The sequence below is a fragment of the Miscanthus floridulus genome, chromosome 7 (assembly GCF_019320115.1).
Source record: "Miscanthus floridulus cultivar M001 chromosome 7, ASM1932011v1, whole genome shotgun sequence".
Taxonomy (NCBI): Eukaryota; Viridiplantae; Streptophyta; class Magnoliopsida; order Poales; family Poaceae; genus Miscanthus; species Miscanthus floridulus.
Window position 1 is genome coordinate 93,616,794 of NC_089586.1, and position 22,721 is coordinate 93,639,514.

A 22,721-nucleotide genomic window follows, 5' to 3' on the forward strand; every position below is an offset into this window, starting at 1 on the left:
AACATCACTAGTTACCATATTCCACCAGCATCAAGAATGTTGAAAAGGAGATGGCAAACAAGATTTACGACCTTTGCGTTACGTCAACATTGGAATAATTTGGTTATGAATTTAGGGATATATGTGTGAATTGTAGGAGCCCAGTGCAGTTACACATTGGTGCAGTGCGTTAAATTGATCTGATGTGTAAATTTGTTGAATTCCAGTCATCAAAGAGTCAGATACTAGCCATCTCCATCAAGCCAATGTGATCTTGTGCCAGACAACCAGATGATGCAGTAGGAGCAACCATTGCAGGTAAATCACTATATTAGAATGCACTACAGGTGATTCGTAGTTGTATTGTGCCCTGCTCTTATGTTTTCTTGATATTATTCTAACAATATGTTTCGCTTCAAGGCCCCCACAACAGCTTGAAGGAGAGGTGAGGAGGATCCATCCAAAGGGTGACCTTCAGATGCCGCTGCCAAGGGAGAGGGAGAGCGACCTCCTGCTACCACCACAACAGATCAAGGAGAAGTGAATGAGGAGCCATACGCTAACCAATCATGGCAGCCCCTATCCCCTATCATGTTGTATCGGCTCCTTGCATGAGTGCTCGTGGCGGCCCAGTGTGGAGATGACTGGCGGCAGGGTTCTGAATTTGCAGCTACGCCCAACTGGTTGTTGGCTTTGCAGGTAAACAAAGCAAATTTAAACATTCCCTATGGTGAAATTTGTAGGCGTCATAGCAATCTCACTGGTTACTCACCGCATCTCTGATCCTGGTGTGTTCAATTAGCAGGCCCGTCCTATGGGGGAGGGCAGCCTGTGCGATGCCCATGGGCCTACAATGGTACCCATGTGCATACTATATAGTAGATGCTATCAACCCATACGTCGACAAGGCAACAGTGCGTACCAACAGGCCTGCATATCAATTGGCGGGCAGAATTAAATATATATGCTACAAGTTATATACTTTAATCGTTCTATTCAAATATTACATTGTCGGGCCCTTAGTGTCTTACTGGCCCAAGGGCCCATGAAATTTGTGGGACGGCCCTGTCAATTAGATAATGGCATATAGACCCAGAAGCAAAACTTCCAATATTTATTTTCCTTTCCTTTAATAATTAAGTTGCCACTTGTCAGAGTAATGATAGGTCTTTGATATATTCGGTGTGGAAATTCTCAAATAATAGGGCATTGGGAAAGTATAGTTCTGTACTACATTATTAACATACATGCATAATTGTTTTTTTGCAAACTTGAATTTCCTATCTTAATGTGATAATTGCAACAATTCAATCTCTCTATTTATAGTGGGCAGACTGCAAGAAAGGAACCTAATTTGGTAAACCTTGAAGAGTACTGTAGACCACAACTATGGGACCTCGGCCGTGCTTTTGGCAAATTGAAGATGAAGTTGTAGGATGGGGCAAGGTGCTGAAGGGTGATAAGATGTGCAGGGCTGGTATTTCCTAGATAATTTGAGTCAAAAAATTGCCCTTACATAATGGTTGTTCTTTTATAGACTATAATATATGGAGATTTTGTCATATATACTGAGGTTGTGCCCATTTAGTTGCTTAGCATAATTGGCCAGAAAAAATGGATATATTGATGTTATTTTTTCAACCGAACCGAATTTCAGAGCATTGCTTAAGCAAAAGATGTGCTGAGTTGATTTCATGTGAGCTCTCTCTTTTCAGTAACATTCATCTGGTGTCTCTCCTACCAACAAATTATGGCAAATACATTTGCACTTTGCAGCCGACAATGGTTTCCTCAGCCTCCCACAAGCATTTTGCTTGGTGGTCGAAGCAAGTTAAGTTGAGCACTAAACCAATTTGGTTTTTCTTGAACTGAGTAGAGAAGCACTAAACCAATTTGGTTTTTCTTGAACTGAGTAGAGAATCTCTTTGTGATCACCACTGCTATGGTTTTATGCATCCTAAGTCAACTATCTATTCCATTTCAAAAGTAGCTACATAGAAATCTCTTGAGCTTTTGAAACCTAATCACATACTGATCCAATAATCTATCATTTTGACAATTTCGTTGGAGCCTCTTAGTTGTATTGCCTTGTTCTATTTTTTTTTTTTGTTCCCGTAGCAACGCATGGGCACTCAACTAGTAGAATACATAAGCGGGGCGAGCTTCGGTGGGCGGCTGGAGGCTTGTCCATGGCTGGGGCGGGCGTCTCACGGTCCTGCGACGGAGGTCCTGCGAGCTCCCGCGGTGGGCCATGGCGGTCTGCGTGCTCCGGCGGCGGGCGGCGCGGCCACGGAACGCTGGCGGCCGGCGGCACAGCCACGGAGGCGGGAGGAGCTCGGACCAATAAAAACTGAAATTACAAATTGAAATTACAAAATGAAATTAATAACCGAAATTGCTAGCTAAAATTAAAAACTAAAAATAAAAACTGAAATTTGGAACTGAAATCACAATAAAATAGGGCGAAGTTCTCAGACCAATGCCGGATACTGCTTCGCTTGCAGTCTAACACGCCTCTTATAGTCTGTAGGATCCTGCAAAGCCAAATAAAATGTTACAAACGTGATTGGCTATCTGAACTTCAAAACTAAAAGGAGTAAGGTTTTGGGCAAACAATATCTTTGTTGTGGTCCATCAATTTTGACTAACCTGGAGAAAAAGGTGATAGCCATCTGTTTGAGCAGGGTCAGCAGGATTTGGCTGATCTAGCAAGTCCTGGATACTGATGAAAACCTGCATAACAGTAATAGCTGGTCTCCAACCCTGACAGAATTTTTTTTTGGGAACAGTAAGGCCATGAAATCAGTATAGCACCACACAGGGCTACGAAAATGGTTGCAAAGCTTACGCTGTCCTCGTTAAGGATTGAAAGGCAGACTATTCCAGAAGGATAGACATTTGGGAGGAAGAAACCCTGAGGGAACTTGCACTTGGGAGGCTTGCTGGGGTAATCCTCACTGAAATGAAGTGTTAGAGGGAAGTATCCACCTTCCCAATCAGTCTGGCAAAGAAATAAAGATGGGAATCAGTATAAAGTTCAAACTGCACTATCTTATTACAGACAGCTCAGTTAAACATCATCACAATAATATGGAAACAACTGCTAACTAAGTTGGTGAAAATCCTATCCTTGCACAAGAATTCAATGGTGTAACCTGAAACAAATAACTAAAAGCATCCAATACAGATAACAAGTAAAACGAAAAATGTAGTTCATCAATCGAAAGAAAAGAACCTATTCAGACCTAGTTATACCTTCATTGCTCACACTTAATAGTGGAAAGAGCAAATGAGTCAAAATTGAACTGGCTATGATCAGATTTCAGGTCTCACTACAAGCTGGCTGACAGGACTCACTAATTTACCAGAATTGCAATGAATATATCAAGAGATATAGAATACACATTGGAAAACCATTGATTGACAAAAAGTGACAACAAAAATAATGGAAATGAAATTGACAAATAATAACTAAAAACTAAAGAAGACAAAATGAAAACTAAAATAGAGCTCTGAAATCATAACGCAAGGTAATGCCAATAGCAATTGAGTAACTTGCCACAACAACAGGACTGAAATGAAATTTTCATTTTTATGTAACTTGCTACATGCTAAGAAATTTCAATTTTCAAATGAAATCCTGCAGACTACAGCGTATACCAGCACAGATCAAGGCGCGTGGGTCGCCTGGTCCTATTAGGATAAGCTCTGTGCAATTTGGCAAATCCACAAGCGAAGCATCTTCAGAACATTCCTTTGCAGAGCAATGCGAGGTGCCTGCTTCATGTATTGATTGAGTTGACTATATGGATGTTGATACTGAAGCTGGCGCAGAAGTTGAGAGATGGGACGAACAAAGACCTGTCTTAGATGATTCAGTTGGAAGGCGGAATAATAACACAGCATTTCCCACTGCGAATGGGACCTCTTCGTGCGGGCATGGCGGCGCAGCGCGGCGAACCCGCACACGGAGGCACCGATACGGCCGTCCGAGGCGAGCTGGAGGGCGGTGAGGACGAGGTGGAGGCGAGCTGGAAGGTGGCGACCTCGACCACCTGCGGCGCTGCACGTCTGCCACCTGACGCGGCGGTCCTGGATCCGTAGCACGTGCAGCAGCAGGCTGGTGGCCGACGGGCGCAAGGATGACTATCAGCCGGCGAGCGCAGTGGTGATGGTAGCACATGGCTGACAAGCACGGGGTGGGTGGGTCGCTCGCCTGGCAACAAGCTCGGCGTCGGTGCCTCGGGGGCGGCCGGCGAGCGAATTCCGCAGCGGGTTGGATCGAGGGACGGGGGCGCGCGGTCTGCTGGGCCGACCCGTTGCAGCCTGGTGACGCGCGCTCGGCGCCGTGCGCGACGGGTAGCGCGTTAGACTTCGCGATATTTCATCTAAATCACCAAAACGAAAAAGAAAAGATCAAGGCACATGATTCTTACACCTCACAGTGTCTACGACAACCGCTACCCAAAATAAAAGACTCATTCCACGATTGGATAGCGCTACAAGTAAAGGGTTCAATACCCATTTTTTTCTTCTCCAATAACAAGATCCAAAAGAGAATTCTTTCTGCAAATGAGTCTCCAGCACAGAGGATACTCAAATTTGAGTTATACCTCTCCTGACATCTAAAATCGGTCTTCCATATAGGTACTCTTTTAAAGGCTATAACTATTATGTTGGAGACCCATTTTGAGTTTAGGTCTCCTAAGTCTCTTGTTGGAGACCCGAAAGAGTCGACATAAGATATTAAATATATTTATATATATTCCAGCTTAGGTTCCTGTCGACTTTGTTTTGCAATTAAGATAGTAGCTTCATGTATGCCTTAGGAAATAGTATCTTCATAGCTTGATCCGGTCAAGTAATGTATGACTTCTAATGATGGTTATATATGTATGATTAACTGAACGAATCCCTGACAATCACTAATCATAGGAAATCATTTTTGATAGTTTTACGGACTTTGCCTATCGGTTTTGGCCCACGGGACATTTTCTGGGTAGTGTTCGGCCCAAAAGTATGTCCGTGTGCACATGATCCACTAGCCCACTGTTATCTTGCCCATGTCACTACAAAAGGGGCCTCGCTTATCTCCTAGTACCGGTTATGGCAAGTTATAGAATGCATTGGATAATAATTTTTTTTTATAATGGATATCATTTGGGCTTTAATCTCATCAAAGAGAGGAGTCCAACATTACAAAGAAGGTAGTCATAGCTATTACAGTAACTCAGCGTACCCACAAGAAAAATTAAATGACATCACGAAATAGAGTTCAACATCATTAACAAATCATAATTATATAGATGTCCATTTATAGGAGGCAAAAGAATTGCATAGCTATCGACTCTTAGTTTGGGCAAGCCAAAATCAGCAGCTCCTTCCAATCGGAGCCCCAAAACCAGTACATAACCGGCTAAATAAGAAGTGCAAAAACGGTTTTGATGATCGGGATTTATCAAAGGTGATTTTGTTTCTCGAGAGCTATAAGGCCCACAAATTAGTGGAGCACATATCAACAATTAGCAAGAGACCGATGAACTAGCATGGCTTCTTGCAGAAGCACTTGCGGTTGGACAGGCCAAGCTTGCACTCGCCATCTTTAAAGCTCTCCTTCTTGCACACCTCGGCGCATTTGTCGCTATTGAGGCAGAAGCCCTTGAACTGGAGACTCTGCGACACGCACTGGCTCTCTTCCTTCCCCTTGCTTTTTTCCTCCTCCTCCTTCGCTTTCAGTTTGTCCTTTAGCAAGGTCTGCTTGACTACTCCCATTTTGGCATCAATGGTTGCCATCTCTGCATGCACCATATTGATCAGTGATCACAGTTCATTTGTCCCATTTTGTAGATTTTGCAACGTACAGATTAATCACCAAGAATAGGTCCGTGGTGACCAATCAATCTGCCTGGTACGAGTAAGATTATGGATGGCTAATGAGCAATTAACGTCTGACACCATAAGGCATAAGCTAATCACCTGCTGCGGCGAGGAGAAATAAGAAGAGCACCGCTCCGGGAGACACCGTCATCTTTCTCTTGTTTCACCAGGAACGACTGAACCTGCAGGGCGCAACCTTGATGGGCGACAATACAAGTGGGTGTGAAGGAATTCTCGTGGATACTGTACATTGATTGGAACACAGGAGCACCGAATTTAATTTATATGAACAGCGTTGGCGTCGAGCTTAGATTAGTCGATGCTTAATTTGGGCAGTAACAAAATAGACATGAGGCACTCTCTCTCCCCCTCTCTCTCTCTAACGTAACTAGGGACGACCTCAACAAAAAAAATGCCCCTGAGCTTGATAGATGATGACTTTTTCATGAAAAGTGCTGGTAGAGTATTTTCAAAGTTACTAAAATTGGCTAAGATATATTTTAGTCGGGACAGTGTTATGAGATGGGCTACTTCGAGTAGCTGGGCCTTGGCCTTGTAACTAGGCTAGGAGCAATGGCGGGCTTAGAGCATCTTCAAGAGGCTCTCCATATCCTTCCTAAATGCTAGGAATAGAGATTTTGGTGAAAAACTATCCTCCAATAGCTTATCTAAATGGTTATTCAAATATAGTCATCTTCTATTCCGTATTTTTCGCTAGCCAAAAATAGAAGACAAGAATGGCTCTCTAGAGTGTGCATGAAATATAGAAGAACTATTGGAGAATAAAAAAAATGTAGAAAATGATTATTATGCAAATGACTCTCTAAATGATGATTTAGAGAGTGAGATTTAGAAAGGCTATTAGAGATGCTCTTAGCGGCCGGTGCTATGTAGTTATAAGCATGCGTAGCCACCGCCTAGTCATTAGGTATGAAGAACGGAACTCTGTCGTACCCGTTCCCCAAACTGTCTGAATCCCGCAGGTGTCAGCCGCGATTTCTATCTGTTCTCCCAAGTTCTTGCTATTTCGGTAGATTACCTACGCTACTACTAGATTCTTGCGTTAATAGTTGATCGCGGAATCATCTCTGGCTCCTCCTGCCACCGTGGAAGCAGCAGCATGTGCACAAAACCAGTTAGACGTCACCCGTAACCGTCTCCTCTTCTATGATGCCGCCGCCTCCAACGTGTTCCTCCCTCCAATCTCCTCTATCGACCTCCGCCCTGAGTTTGGAGACCGATCCGAGGCGGTGGTCTCCGCGGAGCTAAGAACCGAATAAGACGGGGGCGGTCGGCAAGGTCTCGCTTGGTTTCGCGCAAGCTTTCCTGACGATTGCGGAGAGCGCAAGGGCTCGATGGAAGACGAAGAGCGTCGGATATCCGGTGGATCCCTCAGCGAAGGGATTCTCTCATGGTTTTTAGAAGGATTCCTATCCCGTTGAAGCAATCAATAGAGAGGAGGTGAAGTTGAAGTCCATCCCGATATGCTTGCATTGGGCCTCCAATGGCGGTCCTAGCGATCCAATGCTACCTGTGGAGGTGGGCAGGAAGGCTTTGAAAGGATTTGTGCTTCAAGGGCCTACCCGTCAGAGACCCTAGTTTCGTCTATTGCCCAAGGTTAGGATCATCCCAGAGATCCTAGGATGGGCACCTGATTCTAGGCCACGCGTTGAGTATTGAGGGGGGGTGAGCTTGAGGTTAGAGACGACGGATTCGGTCACCTCCCCAAGCCTATTCCCTATCCCCCTGGCACCCTGATGCCTCACTTTCAAATCAAGGGGTCGCCAAACCCTAAGATCGATTCCCCACCTCCACATCTTGATCCAATCCCCAAATCCAATCTCGCGAAGTTCGTTGGCCATTTGTGGAGTGGATCCCCCACCAAGTCGTTTGTAGCTATGGTTTGATCTGAACCTGCGACTACAATTCATGTGAAGATGTACCAAGGCGACGAGCAAAGAGGCGGGTATGGATGGGGAGGTGGCTATGGATGGGGTGGCGGTGGAGGCAGGCAAGGGGCGGTCAGGGTGGGGGCAGTCCAGGTGGAAGAGGTCGCAACACCTAGGACCGCAAGAGCAATCAAGATGGTGAAGGCAAGAAAGAGATCACGAAAGAGGTCCCGTCTGCTCAAGAATCTATTAAGGCCAAATGGGACCGAGCTGCTAACAAGATGGGTGGTAACCAAGAGAATGAAGAAATCGTTGATCAGAACAGTCAACCAAAGGTGAATCAAGGGCCTGAGCTTTGCGCTGCGCAAGTAGAGGATCAAAGCTTCTTTTTTCATTGAAGAATGTATTGTCCCCAGAGTGTGAATCAAGGGTCATGCTACTGCCAAACAGATTGAGCAACAATTTATGCATTTGGTTGGATCCAACTCATGGAAGTGGAATGCTAGACAGGTGGGGGATAATAGATTTGTGATGAGGTTCCCTAATGCTAAGATGGTGAGTGATTGGGGGAAGTTCAAAGCTCTTGCAATGAATTTTGTTGATGCTCAGATAAAGGTAGAGCAATGGTCATCCAGAATTGGTGCCAAAGGAGTTCTTTAGCAAGCCTGGTTTAGGGTGAAGGATATTCCTGGGGATCTGAGGTCGATAAGGACAATAGCCAAGGTGGGTGGCTTGGTTGGGAAGGTTGTTGAGATTGATGAAAAGACTAGGTACAGAGCTGATTATGCGTCCTTAAAGTTCCCAAGACTGTTGAAGGGACCTTGGGGATGTGCATCCATGACTTCATCTTTGAGAGGGAGATACAAGAAGATGACACTGTGAGGACTCTCTCAAGTGGGGTAAAGGTTGGTGAGAAGGAACCTCCACACAAGAAATACAAGGCTGAAGATCAGCCGAAAACTTCTACTTTGATCAGTTCTTCTAATGTGAGTGGCCCCAAGACTACTGAAGCTAGCTCAAGCAAGAACAAACAACAGATGCACTCAGTTCAGTCTTCTAACTCTACCCCTCCAAAGGTGAATCCCAATAGTTGTGTGATTGGCAAAGAACCCAAAGATGATCAAAGGCAAGTCAAGGAGAAAAACAAGGAAAGTATGACAAATCAGGCTAAGAGAGTGATATGCAAGTTGACGGAGTTCATATCCCTAACAACTTTGATGACTCTGACGCTAAAAGTGAATCCTTGAGTGATAGGTTTAGGAGGATTGGTGCCTATACTGAAGTGGGGCAATGAAGTCAGCAAAATGAAGACAAAAAGAATCATCAGGTTTGGGCAATGGAAGTGGATGAGAGTGCTGATCCTTCTGCACAGATCATGGGGAACAAGGAACAATAACTTAGCATGAAGAGCTTCATGTTTATGGAGGACAAGATGGCAAATACAGAGAGGAATCTCAGATTGAGAAGGACACAGCTAATCATGTGGGAAAGCTCTGGTGCCCCTCAATACAAAGGGGGTTAATTAAGAGCAGATGGCTGTGGAAGAGGAAATAACTAAGGAAGTTTTGCCTGAGAGAAGGAGTGAAAGGTTGAAGAAGGATGTTTATCTTACTACAATGGAGAAGTATGAAGCTTTAGCTAAAAAGAGGTCTTTAGAAGGTACCATTAAACCATCTTAGTCTTTGTCTGATATTGATAATGTTGAATTGAACAATCCTGCTAAATGTACGAGTGTTTTAGTTCATGGGAATAATTTTGCTACTTTTGATATGCTTAAGGACCTAGAATCTGCTATAAATTGTTTATATGCTAAACATCAGAAACAAACTATTAGTGAAAAACCTAGTGAGATTGTTGAATGTGCTGTTGATAAGGAAGTTCTGACAATTGAAGAAATTGATGAGGAGGAATCTGAATTAGAAGAATTTGTGATTAAAAAATCAGTGATTATGGATAGGTCAGTTAAAAAGAAGTTCACATTCTCCCCAAGGGGGAGGAAGCAAGACCAGGAAGATCTTGGCTTGTTAGATTCCCGGAATAAATGTATTCCTGTGAATCTAAATAAAAGAAAAAATGGTAGTTCAAGGGCTTATTTGGAACTACCGAGGTGTGAAAAAGAGAGGTGTTTCTACTTTCTTGAAGAATCTTATTCTTGAACACAAATTTCACTTCATTGGTTTATAGGAAACTATGATTGCTGCATATGAGGATTCTTTGTTAAGAAAATTTGATGTTAATCAAGATTATTTGTGGTTTAGAATTCTTCTAGAGGCAAATCAGGTGGGATTTTAGTTGGTGTTCTGTTAGAAAGATTTGATGTGGGTTCTTTCAAAAAAGGAGAATTTATGATCCAATTGAATCTGTGGGATAAAGTGTTAAAAATCAAATGGAATCAGCTTGTGGTATATGGAGCAGCTCATGAGGAGAACAAAAATGTTTTTCTTTCTGAATTGTCTCATTTTTGTGCTAATAATGATGAGGCTTTGCTAATTGGTAGCGATTTTAATATTATTAGATATTCTAAAGAAAAAAATAACATGGATGGAGTACATACCTCTTTTCAACTCTTTGATTCATCTCTATGAGTTAAGGGAGTTGAACATGAATGGTGGGATGTTTACAGGGTCAAACAATCAGGATCTCCATACTCTGGTTAAACTTGACCGAATTTTAGTAACCAAAGAATAGGAGGACATTTTTCCTCAGGCAGTGGTTAGAAGACTGCTTAGTGAAGTATCTGATCGTAACCCTTTGATTGTTACATCTGGGAAATGTGATGGTTTGTGCGGGGGTATGGCCCCCGGTATCCACAAGACAAGACATGGGCCGAACCATCAGAGGTGGCCCACCCCACAAGATCAAGGCGTGCACGGCGTTGCTCGGCATGCACCGCAAGATATTGTATAGTATCAAATAGGCTACTTTCCTTGTAACCCTACCCCTCCAGAGTATATAAGGAAAGGTAGGGGTCCCCTAGTGGACATGATTGATACATCTTAATGCAATACATCAGAACACAAGATGTAGGTATTACGTCATATTGACGGCCGAACCTGTCTAAATCTTGTGTCTTGGTGCTTGTATTACCATCTCACTCCTGATCTCGCTCACCTCTACGACAAATCTACCATCGTGGGATACCCCTCGGTGGACTGCCGAGCATCTTTTGTCGACAGTTGGCGCGCCAGGTAGGGGTGTGCGCTTGATCCATGGCGAGTCAGATGGACCTCAAATCAACAACGCGTTCTCATCAACAATCTCGTGGAGATCCATGTCGGTCCACGATGATGATTCATCGCTAGCTACACAAGCCCCCACGATGTCAGATCCGATCTCGAAAGCACCTCCGAGGTCGCCTTCACCAACAACTCACCGCCCGCTAGGTGCTCACCGTCAACGCTGACTAGATAACGCCATACGTCGCCGACCAGACGTTCTGTCTAAAGCTAAGTCACGCTTTAATATTTTCCTGAATATTCTCCAATCTCTGTATATCGCCATAATGTTTCTCCGAGCTATTTTCTCTATGTTTGCTCTCCAAATGATTTTCCAAACCCCTGAACAGTCATGTTGATGCTCGGATGCCTCTAGAGACGACCCTGTCTCCGGCTCCTCCCTACACGTGCACGAGCGTCTGCCCTCTGCATTGTGGGTGGTCGGCAACGGCTTCTTAATGACGCCTGTTCCTCCTACACGTGCATGGGCTCCGTGCTCGATGTTATGGACTATAGGCTAGCTAGGGCTAGAGACTCAGCTACACACTAACTGGTCGGACGGTTTATATTAAATATAAATACATCTTTGCTCCAACTGATCGCCAAGCTACATATGTTATTTTTTCTCTAGAGTTCATATATTTTTACATCATGTACTACCCGTTCTACATATTTGTATTGTAGGATCATCGTCCAGGTGATTAGATCACTTGGTGCGCGGACTTCTCCACCGATCAACTGGTCAGACCGCTAGGTTCATCGACTTCATCGCCGACCAGTTGATCAGATTGTTTGCCTGTCGCTTTTACTCAATGCTTACATCGCCGCCGACCAGTTGACTAGACTGTTCGTCGCTCGTGCTTCGTCATCAGCTATGCCGGGTACTCCTCGGTGCTCGGATTCTTCGTGCTCGAAGACTAAGTGGGCACACTTCACCTTGCAGACATCGCTAGTGACGTTGGGACTCCTCGCTCCTCGGTGCTCGGTCGTCGCCAGCGACGCCGGGGACTCCTTGCTCCTCAGTGTTCAGTCATCGCCAGCGACACCGAGGACTCCTCCCTCCTCAGTGCTTGGACATCGCCAGCGATGTCGGGGGACTCCTCGCTCCTTGATGCTCGATCGTCGCCAGCGACGCCGGGGACTCCTCGCTCCTCGGTGCTCGGTCATCGCCAGCGACGTCGGGGACTCCTCGCTCCTCGGTGCTCGGTCATTGCCAGCGACGTCGGGAACTCCTCGCTCCTCGGTGCTCGGTCATTGCTAGCGACGCCGTGGACTCCTCGCTCCTTGGTGCTCGGTCATCACCAGCGATGCTGGGGACTCCTCTCTCCTCGGTGCTCGGTCGTCGCCAGCGACGCCGGGGACTCCTCGCTCCTTGGTTCTTGGACATCGCCAGCGATGTCGGGGACTCCTCACTCTTCGGTGCTCGGATATCGCCAGCGACGCCGAGGACTCCTCGGTGCTCCCTTGGTGGTCGGATCTTGCTTCGTCTCATCGGTGTGCTATCAAGCTGCTCCGTGCTGTTTGGATCAGGGTGTTGATCTTGGGCAGCGCATCTGGGGTCTTGATGCGCGCATGTCAGATGACGTCGGCAAAGCTTTCAGACTTCTTTTTCTTTGACCCTGCTACAAGATTCATTCTTCATCTTCCAGTAGGTTCAGGGACTAAGTGGGCACACTTCACCTTATGGTGAATGTACTTGTTCTCATCTCGAGGCTACGCCCGAGGACTGACTACCTACTCAGCTGGTCTTCTACTTTCTGACCCTAGCACCATATGACTATGTCACCTACTATTAGGCTCAAGGACTAGCTATGGGGGTATGGCCCCCGGTATCCACAATACAAGACATGGCCGCATCATTAGAGGTGGCCGAACCCACAAGATCAAGGCGTGCACGGCGCTGCTCGGCGTGCACCGCAAGATATTGTATAGTACCAAATAGGCTACTTTCCTTGTAACCCTATCCCTCCAGAGTATATAAGGATATGGTCTGATAACTGGTCTAATTAGTCATATCATCCCTAATGGTGTGGCTATTTTATAGTATGTGGACAATACCATTATTTTCTTGAAACATGATCTGAGTGGAGCAATACATATGAAGTTACTCTTATATCTATTTGAGATGCTTGCTGGTTTGAAGATTAATTTCAACATGAGTGAAATCTTGGTGATCAACGATGATGAAAGTTGGGGGACTCAGTATGCTGACATTTTTAACTGCCAAGTGGGCTTGTTTCCAATTAAGTACCTAGGGGTACCTGTTAATCCAAGTAGGTTAAAAGTGATTGATTGACTTCCTTTAGTTGAGAAAGGGAATAAAAGGTTAGATGTTTGGAAAGGGTGGACCTTATCTATGGCTGGCAAAGCCACTCTTATAAGTGCTAGTCTGAACAATTCCCCTATGTATCACATGTCTGTCTACCTACTTCCTAAGACTATCATTAAGAATATGGATAAAATTAGAAGATCCTTTTTCTGGCAAGGTGGTGGGACAAAAAAGAAATATCATCTTGTTAAATGGGAAACTATTTGTAAAAGTAAGAAATATGGAGGTTTGGGGATTAAGGATTTGAGAAAAATGAATATTAGTTTGTTATGCAAATGGTGGTGGAAGCTAGAGAAGGAGGAAGGCCTTTGCCAGGAGATAGTGAAATTTAAATATTTGAAGAATCAATCAATTCATGAGGTTGGACATAAACTTAATGACCCTCCAATGTGGTATGACATTTTGAAAATCAAACACATTTACTTACAGGGGAGAAGTGTCTCTATTGGTAATGGAATGATGACTAAATTTTGGCTTGATCCATGTGTGTATAAGGAACCTTTATCTGTGATTGCTCCTATTCTGTGTTGAACTATGTGATAATAAGAACATCCCTGTTGCATAAACCTTGAAGGGTACACAGATCTCCTTTTGGAGATGGCTGTTTGATGATCTTAGGATTGCATGGAATGTTATTTGGCAGGATGCTTTGAAATTTCAATTAACAACTAATGATGATTCTATTATCTGGTTGATAGGAAAAAGTGGCAAGTTCTCGGTTAAGTCGGTTTACAATGCTCTTACTAAATCTTCATCTAGGTCCTGTCACAAGAGAATTTGGAAAGGTAAAATTCCTAAAAAAAATCAAATTTTCCTTTGACTAATGACTAATAATGCAATTTTAACCAGAGATAACTTAAAGAAAAGAAAGTGGCAAGGTGCCCCAAATTGTGTTTTTTTTGTGACCGTGAGGAAATCGTTTCACATATGTTTTTCCAGTGTCATGTAGCCAAAGTGATCTGGGGTATTGTAGCTAAATGCTTTGCCACACATAACATTCCCATGAACTTGCAATAGTGTTGGTTATGGTGTGAGAAATGGTTGCCTTTTGGAAAGAAATACCACCCATGGGGTTTCCAACCATTTGTTGGGCAATTTGGAAATGTAGAAACAGAGCAGTTTTTGACAGGAAACTAATAAAAATGCTCTTGAGATTATCTACCACGCTTGTGCACTCATGTCATATTGTTTAGGTCTTTATGCAGAACTAGACCAAGAATAGCTGGTGCAAGGGGCAAACACAATGCTCTGGGTGGCTATGGAGGTCGTAGCTACTATGACTACAAGACAGGTGAATCATCTGCTACTCCAAGACGGTGAATGCTCAGAGCATGAAGATGATCCTATGTGAGAAGTTGGCGCCTTATCTGGTGGTGTTCAGGATAGTCTAAGCAAGGATGCTTTTGCTACCTGTGGACAGTTCTAGCTGGGATCATGGATTAGACTTTTTAGTTTCTCCCTTAGGTTAGAGGTTCCCTTTTGTAGAATAGGTAATGGTTTCTATTAGGTCCTTGATCATGTTTCGATGCTTAGATACCCTGCGTGGTTTTCTGCATCGTCAAACCCTTGGTTATGGTACTATCTGTAATCTCTCTGAATGGTTTTGTATTTCCGTTCATCGCAATGGAAATGGGTGGTTCCCGCGTGGAAAAAAGTTCTTGCTATTTCAGTCTCAATTCCACTCAGTCATCCAGGTTCATAACAAATTGGAATTTGGAGCCATTGGTTCTGAGAGATCCAAAAACTTTTTTGCTCAATCCAGGTTCTGCTCGTGCTGGCGCCTTCACAGAAGCAGACCAAACACGAGAAGGTGATGACTACATTGGAGGAGTTGTCCAGGCAATTCGAGGGCTTTCAGGACATGATGAAGCAATCCCTAGACAAGCTCTACGCGTTGGAGTCGTGGCACGGGGGAATAACCAAAATATGGAGTAAACTTCAGTTTAGTCCATCCAAACACCCCTTGATCATTGCGATCCCTAGCTAGCTAGCACCAGAGCAGATTTGGAAGAACCAACGACAGTTGCATTACATCCATTTTGAAACCATGAGCTTACACGTGACATGCAATAGCATCGTCTTGACTACCCACGGATGCGGATTAACTGTGGTGAGAATTGAGATAGGTGTCATTCCACACGCGCAGGCATCATCATATCCCGGGACATGCATGGCCTGAAGTTTTATTTGTGGGAACAGAAAGGAAGCAACAAGAAATAGCGAGGCGCTACAACGTAACAGCGCAGCTAGCGCCCAGTAGAGAAATGGTAGTAAACAAAAACAACAACGCAGGAGAGGACCAATAACTAACAACAGTTGAATTACATGCCTACGACCTGCCTATCCGCCACCGTACCGCTAGGGCCCAAAGGCTAGCATATCTTCTTGCAGAAGCACTTGCGCGTGGCGCCCTCCACCTTGCACTCGCCGCCGGGGAACTTCTTGGTCTGGCACACATTAGCGCAGTTGCTGCTACTCATGCACAAGCCTTTGCACAAGTTGGAAGCCGTCCACCAAGCACAACAACACCAGTTACCATATTCCACCAGCATCAAGAATGTCGAAAAGGAGATGGCAAACAAGATTTACGACCTTTGCGTTACGTCAACATTGGAATAATTTGGTTATGAATTTAGGGATATATGTGTGAATTGTAAGAGCCCAGTGCAGTTACACATTGGTGCAGTGCGTTAAATTGATCTAATGCATAAATTTGTTGAATTCCAGTCATCAAAGAGTCAGATACTAGACTGTCTCCATCAAGCCAATGTGATCTTGTGCCAGACAACCAGATGATGCAGTAGGAGCAATCATTGCAGCTAAATAACTATATTAGAATGCACTACAGGCGATTCGTAGTTGTATTGTGCCCTGCTCTTATGTTTCCTTGATATTATTCTAACAATATGTTTCGCTTCAAGGCCCCCACAACAGCTTGAAGGAGAGGTGAGGAGGATCCATCCAAAGGGTGACCTTCAGCTGCCGCTGCCAAGGGAGAGGGAGGGCGACCTCCTGCTGCCACCACAACAGATCAAGGAGAAGTGAATGAGGAGCCATACGCTAACCAATCATGGCAGCCCCTATCCCCTATCATGCTGGATCAGCTCCTTGCATGAGTGCTCGTGGCGGCCCAGTGTGGAGATGACTGGCGGCAGGGTTTTGAATTTGCAGCTACGCCCAACTGGTTGTTGGCTTTGTAGGTAAACAAAGCAAATTTAAACATTCCCTATGGTGAAATTTGTAGGCGTCATAGCAATCTCACTGGTTACTCACCGCATCTCTGATCCTAGTGTGTTCAATTAGATAATGGCATATAGACATAGAAGCAAAACTTCCAATATTTGTGTGACAGTTCATCAGAAAGTATCAATGCCTAATTCGTTTGTTGCCTCTTTATAGTTAAAACGGTGACAAGCAACAATTACACTCTTTTTTTGTTGCAACCAAACCATTTTTCCATTTCAAGTAGAAATATAAATTGAACACCATATGGTCAATAATACAACTCTCATCCTTAGAAATATAAGCAACTACTCATGAGGACGATCCACCTCATTGTTGAGTGCCTATGCTTTGGAAGACCGTAAGTACTTGACCACATGATATTATGTAGGATTTTTGTAGGGTCAGAAATAAATAGGAAATGAAGTCCAATTGCTGCTCATTAGGACTCTACTGGTTTGGCTTCCAGGTGATCCGCATAGGAAAGGATACAACCCAAAATGGAGTTTCTGCTTGGCATCTATGTTAGGCACAGTTGAAGTTCAGGCCATGCAGATTGTTAGCACAGTTCATATTGGCAAAGTTCAGTTCACGGAGAATAAAAAATCTTACATTAGAACTTGTTTGTGGTTTATGTCAGTTGTGCTTCTTTCTTTGGTAAAAAGAAAAGTTTCTAATTTGGTCTCGTGCTTGTGGTTTATGCATATCTGTTGCTTGAAAATTCTTAATTGGTTTACTAGATGAAGTGTTATGAGGAGCCACACATATACAAGACACTATGATTCCTCCCTCTTTGATGTTTTTTTTACGCAACTGTTTGCTGTTTTTAGATGGAGCAGAATCTTTACTTTCCATAAATTAGTGCCAAGTTTGAGTACTGATAAATTTGAGTAATTCCATACTCAATTCTTCTTTTTTCCATCATACTTATGGAATTGCGCTATACACACTTCTGGATCTAGGAGCCTGTTCATTTAGTGCCTTCATAAAAAGTCTTCGGCCTCAAAATTTGGTTGATGAGTGCTGATGGATCTATTGTCTCACTTTTACGAAACATAAGTCCAAGGCTTCACTGCAACAATGGGTAATTGGGTCAATTAGATGCTTAATGATTCTTGAAGGCCAAATCCTAATGGCATTTTTGCATGTGTATTTCTGAACTTCATGGTTCCTGTGTGTATGGCATGAGGTTTCTGTAGCACTACATAATCTCGACTATTTAAAAGGTAAAATCATTTCGTATAAGCTTTTTTTTCTTTTAATAGAAATTTTGTTTTCCTTTCCTTTAATAATTAAGTTGCCACATGTCAGAGTAATGATAGGTCTTTGATATATTCGGTGTGGAAATTCTCAAATAATAAGGCATTGGGAAAGTAGTTTTGTACTACATTATTAACATCCATGCATAATTGTTTTTTTTTTTTGCATACTTGAATTTCCTATCTTAATGTGATAATTGCAACAATTCAATCTCTCTATTTATAGTGGGCAGACTGCAAGAAAGGAACCTGATTTGGTAAACCTTGAAGGGTACTGTAGACCACAACTATGGGACCTCGGCCGTTGTAGGATGGGGCAAGGTGCTGAAGGGTGATAAGATGTGCTGGGCTGGTATTTCCTAGATAATATGAGTCCAAAAATTGCCCTTACATAATGTTTGCTCTTTTATAGACTATAATATAAGGAGATTTTGTCATATATACTAAGGTTGTGCCCATTTAGCTGCTTAGCATAATTGGCCAGAAAAAATGGATATATTGATGTTATTTGTTCAACCAAACCGAATTTCAGAGCATTGCTTAAGCAAAAGATGTGCTGGGTTGATTTCAGGTGAGCTCTCTCTTTTCAGTAGCATTCATCTGGTGTCTCTCCTACCAACAAATTATGGCAAATATATTTGCACTTTGCAGCCGACAGTGGTTTCCTCAGCCTCCCACAAGCATTTTGCTTGGTGGTCGAAGCAAGTTAAGTTGAGCACTAAACCAATTTGGTTTTTCTTGAACTGAGTAGAGAAGCACTAAACCAATTTGGTTTTTCTTGAACTGAGTAGAGAATCTCTTTGTGATCACCACTGCTATGGTTTTATGCATCCTAAGTCAACTATCTGTTCCATTTCAAAAGTAGCTACATAGAAATCTCTTGAGCTTTTGAAACCTAATCACATACTAATCTAATAATCTATCATTTTGACAATTTCGTTTGAGCCTCTTAGTTGTATTGCCTTGTTCTTTTTTTTTTGTTCCCCTAGCAACGCATGGGAACTCAACTAGGAGAATACATAAGCGGGGCGAGCTTCGGTGGGCCGCTGGAGGCTCGTCCATGGCTGGGGCGGGCGTCTCACGGTCCTGCGACGGAGATCCTGCGAGCTCCCGTGGCGGGCCATGGCGTTCTGCGTGCTCCGGCGGCGGGCGGCGCGGCCACGGGACGCTGGCGGCCGGCGGCACAGCCACGGAGGCGGGAGGAGCTCGGACCAATAAAAACTGAAATTACAAATTGAAATTACAAAATGAAATTAATAACTGAAATTGCTAGCTAAAATTTAAAACTAAAAATAAAAACTGAAATTTGGAACTGAAATCACAATAAAATAGGGCGAAGTTCTCAGACCAATGCTGGATACTGCTTCGCTTGCAGTCTAACACGCCTCTTATAGTCTGTAGGATCCTGCAAAGCCAAATAAAATGTTACAAACGTGATTGGCTATCTGAACTTCAAAACTAAAAGGAGTAAGGTTTTGGGCAAACAATATCTTTGTTGTGGTCCATCAATTTTTACTAACCCGGATAAAAAGGTGATAGCCATCTGTTTGAGCAGGGTCAGCAGGATTTGGCTGATCTAGCAAGTCCTGGATACAGATGAAAACCTGCATAACAGTAATAGCTGGTCTCCAACCCTGACAGAATTTTTTTTTTGGAACAGTAAGGCCATGAAATCAGTATAGCATCACACAGGGCAACGAAAATGGTTGCAAAGCTTACGCTGTCCTCGTTAAGGATTGAAAGGCAGACTATTCCAGAAGGATAGACATTTGGGAGGAAGAAACCCTGAGGGAACTTGCACTTGGGAGGCTTGCTGGGGTAATCCTCACTGAAATGAAGTGTTAGAGGGAAGTATCCACCTTCCCAATCAGTCTGGCAAAGAAATAAAGATGGGAATCAGTATAAAGTTTAAACTGCACTATCTTATTACAAACAGCTCAGTTAAACATCATCACAATAATATGGAAACAACTGCTAACTAAGTTGGTGAAAATCCTATCCTTGCACAACAATTCAATGGTGTAACCTGAAACAAATAACTAAAAGCATCGAATACAGATAACAAGTAAAATGAAAAATGTAGTTCATCAATCGAAAGAAAAGAACCTATTCAGACCTAGTTATACCTTCATTGCTCACACTTAATAGTGGAAAGAGCAAATGAGTCAAAATTGAATTGGCTATGATCAGATTTCAGGTCTCACTACAAGCTGGCTGACAGGACTCACTAATTTACCAGAATTGCAATGAATATATCAAGAGATATAGAATACACATTGGAAAACCATTGATTGACAAAAAGTGACAACAAAAATAATGGAAATGAAATTGACAAATAATAACTAAAAACTAAAGAAGACAAAATGAAAACTAAAATAGAGCTTTGAAATCATAACGCAACCTAATGCCAATAGCAATTGAGTAACTTGCCACAACAACAGGACTGAAATGAAATTTTCATTTTTATGTAACTTGCTACATGCTAAGAAATTTCAATTTTCAAATGAAATCCTGCAGACTACAGCATATACCAGCACAGATCAAGGCGCGTGGGTCGCCTGGTCCTATTAGGATAAGCTCTGTGCAATTTGGCAAATCCACAAGCGAAGCATCTTCAGAACATTCCTTTACAGAGCAATGCGAGGTGCCTGCTTCATGTATTGATTCAGTTGACTATATGGATGTTGATACTGAAGCTGGCGCAGAAGTTGAGAGATGGGACGAACAAAGACCTGTCTTAGATGATTCAGTTGGAAGGCGGAATAATAACACAGCAATTCCCAGCGCGGCGAACCTGCACACGGAGGCACCGATACGGCCGTCCGAGGCGAGCTGGAGGGCGGTGAGGACGAGGTGGAGGCGAGCTGGAAGGTGGCGACCTCGACCACCTGCGGCGCTGCACGTCTGCCACCTGACACGGCGGTCCAAGATCCGGAGCACGTGCAGCAGCATGCTGGTGGCCGACGGGCGCAAGGATGACTAGCAGCCGGCGAGCGTAGTGGTGGTGGTAGCACATGGCTGGCAAGCACGGGGGTGGGTGGGTCGCTCGCCTGGCAACAAGCTCGGCGTCGGTGCCTCGGGGGCGGCCGGCGAGCGAATTCCGCAGCGGGTTGGATCGAGGGACGGGGGCGCGCGGTCTGCTGGGCCGGCCCATTGCAGCCTGGTGTCGCGCGCTCAGCGCCGAGCGCGAGGGGTAGCGCGTTAGACTTGGCGATATTTCATCTAAATCACCAAAACAAAAATGAAAAGATCATGGCACATGATTCTTACACCTTACAGTGTCAAAATACAAGACTCATTTCACGTTTGGGTAGCGCTACAGGTAAAGGGTTCAATACCCATTTTTTATCTTCTCAAATAACAAGATCCAAAAGAGAACCCTTTCTGCAAATGGGTCTCCAGAGCAAGGTATAGCACGAATGCATTGGATAATAGTTTTTTTTATAATTTATATCATTTGGGCTTTAATCTCAACAAAGAGAGGAGTCCAACGTTACAAAGAAGGTAGTCATAGCTATTACAGTAACTCACCGTACCCACAAAAAAAAATTAAAAGACATCACGAAATAGAGTTGGACATCATTAACAAATCATAATAATATAGATGTCCATTTATAGGAGGCAAAAGAATTGCATAGCTATTGACTCTTAGTTCGGGCAAGCCAAAATCAGCAGCTCCTTCCAATCGAAGCCCCAAAACCAGTACATAACCAGCTAAATAAGAAGTGCAAAAACAGTTTTGATGATTGGGATTTATCAAAGGTGATTTTGTTTCTCGAGAGCTATAAGGCCCACAAATTAGTGGAGCACATATCAACAATTAGCAAGAGACCGATGAACTAGCATGGCTTCTTGCAGAAGCACTTGCGGTTGGACTGGCCAAGCTTGCACTCGCCATCGTCAAAGTTCTCCATCTTGCACACCTCGGCACATTTGTCGCTATTGAGGCAGAAGCCCTTGAACTGGAGACTCTGCGATATGCACTGGCTCTCTTCCTTCCCCTTGCTTTTTTCCTCCTCCTCCTTCGCTTTCAGTTTGTCCTTTAGCAAGGTCTGCTTGACTACTCCCATTTTGGCATCAATGGTTGCCATCTCTGCATGCACCATATTGATCAGTGATCACATTTCATTTGTCCTAGATTTTGCAACGTACAGATTAGTCACCAAGAACAGTCCGTGGTGACCAATCAATCTTCCTGGTACGAGTAAGATTATGGATGGCTAATGAGCAATTAACGCCTGACACCATAAGGCATAAGCTAATCACCTGCTGCGGCGAGGAGAAATAAGAAGAGCACCGCTCCGGGAGACACTGCCATCTTTCTCTTGTTTCACCAGGAACGGCTGAACCTGCAGGGCGACAATACAAGTGGGTGTGGAGGAATTCTCGTGGATACTGTACATTGATTGGAACACAGGAGCACTGAATTTAATTTATATGAACAGCGTTGGCGTCGAGCTTAGATTAGTCAGTGCTTAATTTGGGCAGTAACAAAATAGACATGAGGCAATCTCTCCCCCCCCCCCCCCCCCCTCTCTCTCTCTAACATAACTAGGGATGACCTCAACAAAAAAAAAACATGCCGCTGACCTTGATAGATGATGACTTTTTCATGAAAAGTGCTGGTAGGGTATTTTCAAAGTTACTAAAATCCCAATGTTTTACTAAACGGTAAACGGTCTTTACACGGTCGCCCTTCGTTTAACGTTTATGCTGTTTACACGGTGTTTAAACGAAGTTAAACGGTCTAAGCGGTTTTATACTTAAAAAAATACATATAATTATATATGTGCATGTAAAAAATAAAGTATTCTAGCATTTATACATATTTATCCGAGTAAAAATCAATTATTTTGGTATGTATATATATTTATGCTTGTGAAAAGAACCAAATATACATATTTATGCATGTAACATATCAAGTGTACACATTTATAAATATAATAAACTT

The 22,721-nt window shown here is 43.6% G+C and overlaps 4 protein-coding genes across 5 annotated transcripts; all 4 read right to left on the reverse strand.

The window, feature by feature from the left end:
- Positions 1-2,009: 2,009 nt before the first annotated feature.
- On the reverse strand, positions 2,010-4,237 carry LOC136467331 (uncharacterized). 2 transcript variants are annotated; one of them, XM_066465988.1, is made up of 5 exons: positions 3,640-4,237; positions 2,828-2,980; positions 2,629-2,742; positions 2,457-2,513; positions 2,010-2,329 (listed from the first exon to the last, which is right to left on the reverse strand). In XM_066465988.1, exons 3-5 carry the CDS (start codon positions 2,716-2,718, stop codon positions 2,054-2,056), a joined length of 423 nt encoding a protein of 140 aa, XP_066322085.1. In that variant the 5' UTR covers positions 2,719-2,742; positions 2,828-2,980; positions 3,640-4,237; the 3' UTR covers positions 2,010-2,053. The 2 variants fall into 2 exon arrangements, 1 of the variants encoding a protein (XP_066322085.1); XR_010761556.1 differs by lacking the exons at positions 2,010-2,329; positions 2,457-2,513; positions 2,629-2,742 and having other exon boundaries at positions 2,812-2,980; positions 3,640-3,756; positions 3,841-4,237.
- A 1,088-nt stretch (positions 4,238-5,325) lies between these two features.
- LOC136467332 (defensin-like protein CAL1) lies at positions 5,326-6,151 on the reverse strand. Its single transcript, XM_066465989.1, has 2 exons — positions 5,956-6,151; positions 5,326-5,774 (listed from the first exon to the last, which is right to left on the reverse strand). The coding sequence occupies exons 1-2, from the start codon at positions 6,005-6,007 to the stop codon at positions 5,521-5,523; spliced, it is 306 nt and encodes a 101-aa protein (XP_066322086.1). The 5' UTR covers positions 6,008-6,151; the 3' UTR covers positions 5,326-5,520.
- Positions 6,152-18,553: 12,402 nt separating this feature from the next.
- LOC136467330 (uncharacterized) lies at positions 18,554-20,905 on the reverse strand. Its single transcript, XM_066465987.1, has 6 exons — positions 20,503-20,905; positions 20,302-20,418; positions 19,490-19,642; positions 19,291-19,404; positions 19,119-19,175; positions 18,554-18,991 (listed from the first exon to the last, which is right to left on the reverse strand). Exons 4-6 carry the CDS (start codon positions 19,378-19,380, stop codon positions 18,677-18,679), a joined length of 462 nt encoding a protein of 153 aa, XP_066322084.1. The 5' UTR covers positions 19,381-19,404; positions 19,490-19,642; positions 20,302-20,418; positions 20,503-20,905; the 3' UTR covers positions 18,554-18,676.
- A 511-nt stretch (positions 20,906-21,416) lies between these two features.
- On the reverse strand, positions 21,417-22,159 carry LOC136467333 (defensin-like protein CAL1). The gene is made up of 2 exons (XM_066465990.1): positions 22,037-22,159; positions 21,417-21,863 (listed from the first exon to the last, which is right to left on the reverse strand). Exons 1-2 carry the CDS (start codon positions 22,086-22,088, stop codon positions 21,610-21,612), a joined length of 306 nt encoding a protein of 101 aa, XP_066322087.1. The 5' UTR covers positions 22,089-22,159; the 3' UTR covers positions 21,417-21,609.
- Positions 22,160-22,721: the final 562 nt, after the last annotated feature.

Excerpts from the sequence above, each read along its gene's own strand:
- LOC136467331 (XM_066465988.1), bottom strand. The coding sequence starts at position 2,718 with ATGCAGGTTTTCATCAGTATCCAGGACTTGCTAGATCAGCCAAATCCT. Across the intron at positions 2,514-2,628 it reads GCTATCACCTTTTTCTCCAG|GATCCTACAGACTATAAGAG; the intron begins GTTAGTCAAAAT and ends TTGGCTTTGCAG. Across the intron at positions 2,330-2,456 it reads CGAAGCAGTATCCGGCATTG|TTTTTATTGGTCCGAGCTCC; the intron begins GTCTGAGAACTT and ends TTGTAATTTCAG.
- LOC136467332 (XM_066465989.1), bottom strand. The coding sequence starts at position 6,007 with ATGACGGTGTCTCCCGGAGCGGTGCTCTTCTTATTTCTCCTCGCCGCA. Across the intron at positions 5,775-5,955 it reads ATTTCTCCTCGCCGCAGCAG|AGATGGCAACCATTGATGCC; the intron begins GTGATTAGCTTA and ends TGGTGCATGCAG.
- LOC136467330 (XM_066465987.1), bottom strand. The coding sequence starts at position 19,380 with ATGCAGGTTTTCATCTGTATCCAGGACTTGCTAGATCAGCCAAATCCT. Across the intron at positions 19,176-19,290 it reads GCTATCACCTTTTTATCCGG|GATCCTACAGACTATAAGAG; the intron begins GTTAGTAAAAAT and ends TTGGCTTTGCAG. Across the intron at positions 18,992-19,118 it reads CGAAGCAGTATCCAGCATTG|TTTTTATTGGTCCGAGCTCC; the intron begins GTCTGAGAACTT and ends TTGTAATTTCAG.
- LOC136467333 (XM_066465990.1), bottom strand. The coding sequence starts at position 22,088 with ATGGCAGTGTCTCCCGGAGCGGTGCTCTTCTTATTTCTCCTCGCCGCA. Across the intron at positions 21,864-22,036 it reads ATTTCTCCTCGCCGCAGCAG|AGATGGCAACCATTGATGCC; the intron begins GTGATTAGCTTA and ends TGGTGCATGCAG.